We start from the raw sequence: 11,688 nt of genomic DNA, 5'->3' as shown, positions 1-11,688 counted from the left end.
ATTTTTTTTATCCCCCCCCCCCCCCCCCCTTTTTTTTATTTTTTTATTCTTATAAAATCTACAAGATTTTTTCCCATTGTATCTGCATTTTTTTTAAAACTGAGCAAACTTTTGATACTCATGAAATTTTATTTTGACCAAGTCTGTAGAGCGGTTTCAGACCTGCTAACTTGTAGAATCATATAGCTCTCTGATCCCAATAGATAATTTGCTGAACTCCTGATAAACCTTGAAGCTGTAATGATACCATTGTGCACTTGGAGTAGTATAGTTAGTTCTCTTTGTAACAGAATTTTGGCTTGTGTTCTTAGGAGTTTCATGAAATGCAAATTTTAGTGATGAACGGGAGCACTTATAATAAAATCTGCTGCTGGTACAAGTTTTATTATTTGATAGCAGAGCCCTTCAGTGTTGCGGTTAAAAACTACTAAGTACATTATGGACAATTGATGCTAATAGGGTGTCTTTTCTAGAAATAATTGGAGTAGCTTTCCAGATATCTTTCTTGATGAACTAAGAATATTTCATTAGAAGGCAGTAGCTTTGCAGATATTCTGTTTTTAAGAAAACAATTTGGAAACCCAACAAGAAAGAATACATAGTTGGTCCTCAGGTTTCTTAATAGGCGAGAAACACCTGTCTGTGCATCTTGGTAAATATATAATTTTACTCTGATTGTTTTCTGGAACAAGAGCTATTGTTTTTTGGGTTAATAGAAAAGTCGGAGAACAAAGCAAAGCAAATTCTTGTTTTCGACCCAAAAACTGCATGTCCATAAACTCACATGAATGAAATAGTTCTCTCAAAATTATGTCCAAACACTCACTTGAAAATGAAACAAATGAAAAGTAAAACAGTTACCTAGATCAAGTGCCGTCTAAGTTTGTGGTAGAAGTTGTCCTCAGGTTTGCTCCGTATGTTGAGAAGTATCTCTGTATGCATCTTGCTAAGCATATATAGTTTCTTTTGTGCCTTAAGTTTCTGTGGAAGATCTTGGTTGATCTTTCTATGGCACTCGTTAAGTTACCAGCAGTGCATATTTTGACAATGAGACGAGATAAACTGTAAGAGATCTGGTAATAAAATAATTAACGGAAGTGCTAATCCTCTTTCTTCATTCTGCTTCACTTTTAGTGTCTGATTATCGATCTGCTTTCTTGTTAAAAATTTCAGCCTTGAGGAGCTAAGGGACCTTCTATGTCACCAGGATGGATATCATAACTTATTACTTTCACTTGAACCTGTCAAAACTCAGAATAAAGTAAGGTTTAATTTTTTCTGGTTTACCATTATTTGTTTGCATGTTCTGCATGTTGAACTGATCAGTTCTTATTTGTACTCCTCCAATGTATCCATGTACCTGGTTGAATGAACAAATTGTTTGAGGCAGCAAGGATTCAAGTTATTTATGGGACAAGTATTCTGGAAATGGTTGAATTTAGTTGTTCTACATTTGTGTGTGTGGGTTTTTCCCCATGAATGGCAAGGATTTTAAGTTACGATAAAAGAATGCATTGAAGCTGTTCCAGTGTTTCACCATCTTGTTGAGAGTTACTGTGGTAGTTTCATCTAATGTGCTTTATTGGGTTTTCTCTATCTTTCACTCATGCAATTTAAGTATCTTAAGATTCTTGCAGATTTGGACAGTCAATGAATGTTTCTTGTTCTTTCTTCCATTCCCTCCCTTTCCTTTTTTTGCCCAAAATGATCCTCTTGTACTTCTTATCTTCATATTTGCTTAATTTATGTGAGACAGCATTGTTTTCTATTAAATTCATCTTACTATAGGACTATAGGTAGCCTCTCTTCTCACTTGATTAGTGCGGATTATATTTGACGGTTTTTCCATTAAATTACCTAATCAGGTTAGAGATGACCTTCGGAATGAAACTCTGCAACTTGCTAGTAAGTCTGGATACTTCTTTGTAACTAGAGGTTTTTATTCATTAAGCAGATAGATTCTGAATCCACTCTCTTTGCAGGGGAGAATTTAGAAAAAGAACCGCAGATAATGGAGCTTAGGAATCAGGTCAGATATTACTTCTTCTTACCTCCTCTGTGTGTTACTTTCAATTTTTATGAGAACTTTGACCTTGTAGCATCAAATTATTCATTGGGAAAGGTCTTATTTATTGATCTTATGTTGCTGATTACAGTGCAGAATCATCCGCACCACTGAATTGGCTGCTGCTCAAGAAAAGCTGCATGAACTGGAAAGGAGAAAAGAAGAGCTATTAAAATTCTACTCTCCTGCATCACTCCTCCATCGGCTACAAGGTAAAAAAATGGAAGTACATAATACTTTTTTTTTTGGTATTACAATAAAAGAATGCATTGAAGCTGTTTCACCATCTTGTTGAGAGTTACTGTAGTAGTTTCATCTAGTGTGCTTTATTGGGTTTTCTCTAATCTTTCACTCATGCAATTTAAGTATCTTAAGATTCTTGCAGATTTGGACAGTCAATGAATGTTTCTTGTTCTTTCTTTGGGGGTTTTTCTCCATGAATGGCAAGGATTTTAAGTTACAATAAAAGAATGCATTGAAGCTGTTCCAGTGTTTCACCATCTTGTTGAGAGTTACTGTAGTAGTTTCATCTAGTGTGCTTTATTGGGTTTTCTCTAATCTTTCACTCATGCAATTTAAGTATCTTAAGATTCTTGCAGATTTGGACAGTCAATGAATGTTTCTTGTTCTTTCTTCCATTCCCTCCCTTTCCTTTTTTTGCCCAAAATGATCCTCTTGTACTTCTTATCTTCATATTTGCTTAATTTATGTGAGACAGCATTGTTTTCTATTAAATTCATCTTACTATAGGACTATAGGTAGCCTCTCTTCTCACTTGATTAGTGCGGATTATATTTGACGGTTTTTCCATTAAATTACCTAATCAGGTTAGAGATGACCTTCGGAATGAAACTCTGCAACTTGCTAGTAAGTCTGGATACTTCTTTGTAACTAGAGGTTTTTATTCATTAAGCAGATAGATTCTGAATCCACTCTCTTTGCAGGGGAGAATTTAGAAAAAGAACCGCAGATAATGGAGCTTAGGAATCAGGTCAGATATTACTTCTTCTTACCTCCTCTGTGTGTTACTTTCAATTTTTATGAGAACTTTGACCTTGTAGCATCAAATTATTCATTGGGAAAGGTCTTATTTATTGATCTTATGTTGCTGATTACAGTGCAGAATCATCCGCACCACTGAATTGGCTGCTGCTCAAGAAAAGCTGCATGAACTGGAAAGGAGAAAAGAAGAGCTATTAAAATTCTACTCTCCTGCATCACTCCTCCATCGGCTACAAGGTAAAAAAATGGAAGTACATAATACTTTTTTTTTTGGTTGGGGGGTGGGGGATGACAAGACAGCTCGAACGAAATATATAATTATATATCAGTAGAACAAAAATTAGATCTTTGGTTTTGGGGGGTTCTTAATGCTGCAATTTCAACAGAGTTGAGGGCCTATCAGAAGTTCAGTCTTGTCTTATTTGGACTTCAAGTAAGGAAACATTTCAAATATGTTTCATCATAAAAAGGAAACTTTTTCAAATATGGAAATAGTAAGGATCTGATGCATTCGGGAGCTTTCTTGACTCAACAGGTGGTGCTGCATTGTTAGTTCTAAAGTTGTGTAGTTTTCTGTTCCATCAAATTGATTAGATGATTTCTGCTAAGCTCCTGGAACAGTCAACTGTATTAGTGCTTGTGCATTCACAGGTGTCATAAATTTGCATGGCTAAAATCTATCGACTTGCCTTTGTATATATCACGATGCCTTATTACTTGCTACTGGAAACAGTTTCTCATAGTCCTCCTACATTTAATCCTCACAGTATAGACATGACTTCAGCCGCTAGAAATTTAGGTAACTCTACTCCATAGTGTTTGCTCTCTAGCACTTTTATAGTGCCTTTCTTGAATGGTGTTGCCTTGTTCTACTTTGACTAGCATAGGATTATAAGTTTCATATGATATGAAGCTATCAGACATGCAAAGAAAGAACTATAAGAATCTGATTTTTTACACTTTATACAGATGCCATGAGAAAAACAGACGAAGAATCTGAAAATCTAGACAAACAGCTTCTCGAGGGGGAAATCGATCTTGCAACATTTGTGCAGAAGTACAAGAAGCTACGACAAAGTTACCACAAACGTGCACTTACACACCTTGCTGCAAAGACATCTATAACTGGCTGAATGTTTTGCTTAATATGATGTGTGTGAATATTATAGAGCTGAGTCTTCCTTTGTTTCTAAAAGCGTGTGTACCATAATATTGCTTCAGATATAATTTTGTGACAAATTTATCCCAAGTTTGGCCTCTACTGGGTAGCATGCTTGATATAAGAGGACTAAGTACAGTACTGTTTTATAAGAAAATTCAGTTATATTTACTGTGGTAGAGATGTCAGAAAATGGTCTGCTTTAAGAATGCCTGTTTTTTTTCCTTTTCTGATGACGGTTTGTTGGATTGGCTTATTAAGAAATCAATTTAATGACATGCACGTGTCATGTTCTTAAAGATTTTAGTTTTTATTTTTTATCTAGTGTTCGGTAGCCGACTATTTTGAATGCGTGTTGTTAGGGTCCCATTTGAAAGAAAATATTTCTTGCCAAGAATTTTTTCATATTTAAGGCTCAAACCCGAACGTCCAAAGAATTATTTCTTGCTAGACATGACTTTGAAAGACAAATGAAAAATTAACTCATTTAAAGAGTAAATTATGTCATTAAATAAAAATGTGAAAAACAAACCAAACCATTATATTAATTGAATGTGCACAAATAGACATATAAATATATATAAAGTTGAATAAGTAGACACATGTATGTATGTATGTGACAATTCACGTCTTAGTGTCTACGTAAGCCCAAAGTTGGAGGACGTTGATATCAAATGAAGCTAAATTAAAGAACATGTTTATATAGTATTTTTTTTAATTATTATTATTATTATTAATTTTATTTTTATTTTTTATATTTTCTTGTACGACTAGATGATAATGTGGATAAAAGATTTCTATAACATATGAATGTCTGAAATTCCACTTTACATATTTGCTTCTCCTTCACCATCACCATGCCATTTTCGGTCACCATTTCTTCCTTCTCTCTTCTCACTAACCCCACCACCCACCCCCACCACCGGACCACCGTTCTCCGCCCAAAAAACCCACTTCAAAATCGTTCACAACTCACCATTAAATCCTCCATTGACAACAAGAAACCACCTTCAACTAAACCCACTTCATGGGTCAGTCCAGATTGGCTAACTAAACTTACCAGGTCACTTACTTTAGGCCAAAATGATGATTCTAACATACCCATTGCGAGTGCTGAGCTTGATGATGTTTCTGAACTTTTGGGTGGTGCTCTTTTTCTTCCATTGTTTAGATGGATGAATTTGTATGGACCTATTTATCGTCTTGCTGCTGGGCCGAGGAATTTTGTTATTGTTAGTGATCCTGCTATTGCTAAGCATGTTTTGAAGAATTATGGAAAGTATGGTAAAGGACTTGTTGCTGAGGTTTCTGAGTTTTTGTTTGGTTCTGGTTTTGCCATTGCAGAAGGTCCTCTTTGGACGGTAAGTTTTGTGTATCTCTTGTTATTCCTAAATTTTGTTTTTACCTATTTTTTTTATTAATTGTGGAACTTGATTTACTCCATCCGTTCCAATTTATGTGATAACGTTTGACTTGGCACAAAGTTTTGAAGAAAAAAGGAAGGCTTTTGAAATTTGTGGTCAACGGACTAAATTGGGACAGGGGAGTATTTCCTTATGAAATAGGCCACATATAGCAGAGTGGATGTAGATGATTCATGTAGCCGATTTATAGATGTTGAATTATGCAGTTTCACATGCACATTTGTAGATATTGCTTTAACACGACTTGGTGTTAAAGGATAATGCAGTGTTAAATGTATTTGTATCGGAATGAAATGGGTCCAAGAAGAGGGAAACAGATACATAGGATTCATATAGCTGACCTCCAATTAGTTTGGAATTGAGGTGTAGGTGTTGTTGAACTATACAACTTCATTTTTATTGGTATAGCAATGAAATGAGTCCAAATAGAATGGAATTGATATAGAACACAGACCTAACAAGTCTGAATTGGCGCATAGCAGTTGATATCGTTGAATTATGCAGCATGACACCTTGTGGTTTAAAGAGAGAGTTTGAAAGTTCCATTTTAGTTGATGCCAAGCAAATGAGGGTCCTTTAGTAGATTATTAAAATAAAAGGTTAACTTTTATGGAGCTTTAGTTTGGTAATTAGGGTCAATACTTTTGTATCTTCTATATAAACTGGAATTTGGATTCAATCTGGTGAATACTAATATGAAATTTAGATGTCCCCAAGATTCTCATCTTTTCTGTCTACTTTGGATTGTTGTAATTTGTTAGTTTAGTGTGTGGTATATACTATATACAGAGCATAAAAGGAAAGCACACTCTCGACTCTAGTCTAGTGAAAACTAATGTGATGTCAAGCTCAAGGTGACCTCATGTTTGGTAATAAACTAATGAAATATGGAATTCCCGTGAACTATGGTTATTATTGATGATGTAACTGATAATTTATTTGTTAGTAGGTTATAATTGATGGAAAGTACAGTACCCTTGTATAACATTATTATGGTCACCAATGTGTTGTTTTGAGCTTAAAGACCTAATTTGATATAGGCAAGGCGAAGGGCAGTGGTTCCATCTCTTCACAAGAAGTACTTGTCAGTAATAGTTGATCGGGTCTTTTGCAGATGTGCTGAGAGAATGGTGGAGAAACTTTTACCTGATGCAATTTCTGGCTCTGCAGTGAATATGGAGGCAAAGTTTTCTCAACTAACACTTGATGTTATTGGTCTTGCACTCTTCAATTACAATTTTGATTCCCTTACTACTGACAGTCCAGTTATTGATGCAGTATACACTGCATTAAAAGAAGCAGAACTCCGTTCAACTGATCTGTTGCCATATTGGCAGGCAAGTCCTTCCTATGCCTGAATGGTTTTTGCGAGCTTAATCTATCTGATAATTTTGGCTGAACTCATCCATGTTTTTGTAGATCAAAGCCTTATGTAAGTTCATCCCACGACAAATAAAGGCTGAAAATGCAGTTTCACTAATCAGACAAACAGTTGAAGAGCTCATTGCAAAGTGCAGAGAGATTGTAGAATCTGAGGGTGAGAGGATTAATGAAGATGAGTACGTGAATGATAGAGATCCAAGCATTCTTCGATTTTTGCTTGCTAGCCGTGAGGAGGTTGGTCAAGATTTTAACTCATTTGACATTTAACTGATTGAACTTCCTTTCTGTGTATGGATTACAGAACTTCTTCGAAATTGAACTTCTTTTAGGTAAATAGCATCATCTATAGTATGTTAATGTGAATTACAGTTAGTACCACTGTTTTAAGTTCTCATGCAATCATAGTCATAGTCATATCTCCCAAGGGTGTGCCTAGTGGTCACTAAAGTGGGTGAAAATGAAAATCATAGGAGATCAGGGTTCAAATCTCAACCGAGACAAAAAAAATGCTAGGTGATTTCTTCTTCAAGACAAAATACTGCATATTTAGCTTAATATGCATTCTCAGTACATGTTAACTTTCTGAATTTCAGGTTTCAAGTGTACAACTTCGAGATGATCTTCTATCAATGCTAGTTGCTGGGCATGAAACCACAGGTTCAGTTTTGACTTGGACGGCATACCTGCTGAGTAAGGTATCTTTGATTGACCATCTTGAATCCTTAGTTCCCTCTTAAGTTATCATTCTATATTTTTCCAACTGGAATGACAAACAATAAATTGTGCAGCAGAGAAGTGCAAAGTTGCTTTTTTTCTTAGTATTTGGTGCATATTTTAGTTGTATTTTCCATCTTAAATTCAGCCTTTAGACCCTTTTACATTTAAAATATTGCACATGGCTTTTTAGGAGGTAAACACTCACTGCCGCAAGTACACTTAGAAATAACCCTGCTCTTCTGTGTGTTTATGTCAAAGTCATGGTTTTAGCATTTGATTCTAAAATGTGGTTCTTCAATGGGTGAGAAACTATTCATATATCTTTGGACATTGTTGTTCATTCATGTAAGTTGAAAAAGATTTCTTTTAACCTCTTTCCTTCTTTTGGCTTGTCAGAGGGACAGCTATTTGAAGTCAACTTAATTGTTGTGGCCTGTGGGTTCTGTTTCTTATCTCTATGACATTTACGCTGACTTAAATTCCTCCCCATCCACAAGAAAGTACATGATGACTCGAAGAAAAGATGACTTAGCCTGTGACATATGATGACTCGAAGAAAAGATGACTTAGCCTGTGACATATGATGACTCGAAGAAAAGATGACTTAGCCTGTGACATATGATGACTCGAAGAAAAGATGACTTAGCCTGTGACATATGATGACTCGAAGAAAAGATGACTTAGCCTGTGACATATGATGACTCGAAGAAAAGATGACTTAGCCTGTGACATATGATGACTCGAAGAAAAGATGACTTAGCCTGTGACATATGATGACTTATCTAAAAAGAGATAGAAAAAGAACCTGTAAAATATGGTACTCGGCAACTAAAAGAAATGCCAGTTAAAGAGCTTTTTCTTACCCAAGGACAATACTGCGTGGACAACTTACTAAGAATTGTTCTATCCGTATGTTCTTAGCAAAAACGCACTGCATGATGTCACTTATGGTAGCACATGTTAATCATGTTTCATCTCTTTCAACCATTATTCTGCTATTTAGGAATTCTTAACAGGTTTCATTGCCCTTTGACAAATCCAGTTGCTTCATTCTAGTTTTCCTCTTGGATATGTTTTGGTCTTTCTTTAGAAAGAAATGGCGATCCCATGAGCATATGTTTTTCTGATATAATTCATAATCTTGTATTCAATAAAACATGGTGCATGATGGAAACTATGCAGACTATAGAAAACCTGTTCTTCCCTCATATTTTATGTTCTTAATGCAGAATCCTTCCTCTTTGGAAAAAGCACATGAGGAAGTAGATAGAGTTTTGGGAGGACGCTCTCCAACCTATGAAGACATGAAGAATCTCAAGTTCTTAACGCGGTGCATAACTGAGTCACTCAGACTCTATCCGCATCCACCTGTAAGTCAGTCAATTTTTGGATGACTTTATAGTTATGCATTATCTTCTGATAACCTGATTTTTTAGAGAACTGGTTTTATTAGGTCCTGATAAGAAGAGCTCAAGTAGCTGATGTCCTCCCCGGGAATTACAAAGTCAATGCTGGTCAAGATATAATGATTTCGGTATATAACATTCATCATTCTTCAGAGGTAAAATTTAAGAGCTTTTTCTGATCTTTCACACTTTCTCCTGTTACTGTTGAGATTTTCGGAAATTTAATCCCTTGAAATTGTTCTATTTAATTTTTGCATCCACCACTTAATGACTTGCTTAATACTTTAACTCTTGCTCAGTAAGATCCGCTAAGTCACCAGGACAGAAAATAATTTGTCTTTGCTGTCATTTTTTCCAGGTATGGGATAGAGCTGAAGAATTTGATCCTGAAAGATTCGACTTGGAAGGTCCCGTCCCAAATGAAACGAATACTGACTTTAGGTTCTCATTTCAGCCATTAGTTTTTCTCTGTTCATAGACAGCTTGTCTGAGTAGAAAATTATCATTCATATGTTTACTCGTTGCAGATTCATCCCGTTTAGTGGAGGGCCACGAAAATGCGTTGGTGATCAATTTGCCTTGTTGGAAGCTACAATTACCCTCGCGATATTTGTACAGAACTTCTCGTTCGAGTTGATTCCAGATCAAACAATTAGCATGACTACTGGAGCAACCATTCATACGACAAACGTAAGATTCTCACCTCGAGAGCTAGCTATTTTTCTTGTTCTAGCATGAATAACAAGTTCTCCCCATATAATGCAGGGTTTATACATGAAAGTGAAGCAAAGGGAAAAAGTATCTGTTTTGGCTGCTGCACTGTAAATTTTGTCACAGAAGAAAGTTATCTTGATTCTTTGAACATTATATACATCTTTGGTAGACTATGAGAATCTGTTCTATTTTTTCTCTGGCATTATTGCCTTTTTTCTTTCTTTCTATATATATTAGAACATATTGCTGAGCATCTTTAAAAAATAACCTCTCTATATCTACGAGGTATAGGGGGTAAGGCTGCGTACACATCAAACCTGCCCCCAAGATCCTACATGTGAGAATACATTGAATATGTTGTTGTATATCAGAATATGCCTTTAAAGTTGTTGGAGATGTATCTATTATTTTCGGTTTGAAGTTTGAACTCTAAGAAAATAAGACTTTGTTTGGTAGAGTGTATAAAAATAATGTTCAATAGAATGTATTAGTTATGCTTGCATTAATTATGCATAGATTATTTCTTATGTATTGATTGGTTTAGTGTCCTATAAAAATAGTATGTATTGTATACAAATATTTATTTACAAAAATATCATCCACAATTATGGTGAAAAAAATGTTAAAATGCTTTTGAGGAATAATTGGGTCTTTAGTCATGCTAATATATGTATTAAATCCCTTTGCATTATTAATACATAGAAACCCGTGATATTGGTAGTACACTTCTTGATACACAATAGAGTTCATAGCATGAAAAAGTGTCCAAAACAAGGTACTATCAATACGCAGAGCTAATGTATGCATTATTTTTGTTAATTCATTTTACCAAAAGACCCCCAAGTTTATTTTTTTAAAATGAGAAAAATGACTTTTCGAATTGGCGTGGAGAAAAATATTTCTTGAGTGACATAACTTACGAAACTTCTGATTAAGAATGGAGTTAGACTGGTTTGACATCAATTATAATATAGGAGAACTTTTGACCAATTTACCATTGGTTAGAAAACTGAGTCATCGATCTTTCATCAAAAAGAGGATTACGCAATCAAATTAATGCTACAACAAACTTTAATTAATCTATACTGCTTTTGTCACCTAAAAGTAGCATTACTATTTTTCAGAAAAAAAAATTAGAGAACAAAATTACTACTACTATTTAGCCCACCTTGGAAGACTATGTCACAATATTTAAAAATTACAGCATAAACCATTTCAATATTATTATGACTTTGAAGTTCAATTGATCGATAATATATACTCTATTAATCAAACATGTAGCATAGTAGGGGGAAAATGAAAAAAGTTGAACTTTCCTCCAAAAATAAAATAAAATTACTTTTTCCTCCGTGTGATACATTTCAGATATCGAGATTCAAACAAGTCTATCATTTGACTGTAAATTCACATATCTTTTAAATATTTTGAGTTGTCAATTAATGTGATTATAGTACTTTTTACGTAGTTTACAAATATATAAATTTCATTTCAAAAAAATTGAAGATTTCATGTGCAAATTACTGATCAAATTTAAACCGTTTGACTCTCGAAAAATGAAAAGTGTCACATAAATTAAGATAAAGAAAGTAGTACCGAGTAGTACGTATAAATTATACTGCACAACTTCTTAACTTGGGTATGTTTATAATTAGAGTTTTGCAATTTGCATATATGTTAATTAATAGTATATACTATATTACGTTAAAATAATTTTTACACTATCAGGTTTCTAAAAAATTTAATTCCAATAAATGTTATATCCAAGTAAAATTAGTCAGTAACTTGAAAAAAAATACAATAAGTTAAAACTGAGTTTAT

The 11,688-nt window shown here is 34.5% G+C and overlaps 2 protein-coding genes across 2 annotated transcripts in view; both read left to right on the top strand.

Annotated features, from left to right (window-relative positions):
* Positions 1-4,397, top strand: part of LOC102591836 (vacuolar protein-sorting-associated protein 37 homolog 1-like) — a 6,557-nt gene extending 2,160 nt beyond the window's left edge. Inside the window, exons 3-7 of the mRNA XM_006339037.2 lie at positions 1,174-1,261; positions 1,866-1,905; positions 1,983-2,029; positions 2,157-2,277; positions 4,037-4,397. Of these exons, the coding sequence (XP_006339099.1) occupies positions 1,174-1,261; positions 1,866-1,905; positions 1,983-2,029; positions 2,157-2,277; positions 4,037-4,200 (460 nt within the window). The 3' untranslated portion in view covers positions 4,201-4,397. The remainder of the gene's footprint in view (positions 1-1,173; positions 1,262-1,865; positions 1,906-1,982; positions 2,030-2,156; positions 2,278-4,036) is intronic.
* Positions 4,398-5,025: 628 nt separating this feature from the next.
* LOC102591274 (carotene epsilon-monooxygenase, chloroplastic) lies at positions 5,026-10,297 on the top strand. Its single transcript, XM_006339035.2, has 9 exons — positions 5,026-5,587; positions 6,691-6,987; positions 7,070-7,267; positions 7,627-7,728; positions 8,980-9,120; positions 9,204-9,311; positions 9,515-9,597; positions 9,684-9,846; positions 9,922-10,297. The coding sequence occupies exons 1-9, from the start codon at positions 5,084-5,086 to the stop codon at positions 9,979-9,981; spliced, it is 1,656 nt and encodes a 551-aa protein (XP_006339097.1). The 5' UTR covers positions 5,026-5,083; the 3' UTR covers positions 9,982-10,297.
* The last annotated feature ends 1,391 nt before the right edge of the window (positions 10,298-11,688 follow it).

The sequence above is a fragment of the Solanum tuberosum genome, unplaced genomic scaffold (assembly GCF_000226075.1).
Source record: "Solanum tuberosum cultivar DM 1-3 516 R44 unplaced genomic scaffold, SolTub_3.0 scf00008, whole genome shotgun sequence".
NCBI classification, from domain to species: domain Eukaryota; kingdom Viridiplantae; phylum Streptophyta; class Magnoliopsida; order Solanales; family Solanaceae; genus Solanum; species Solanum tuberosum.
The sequence above is the reverse complement of the archived record's forward strand: the minus strand, read 5'-3'. Positions and strand labels throughout refer to the sequence as shown.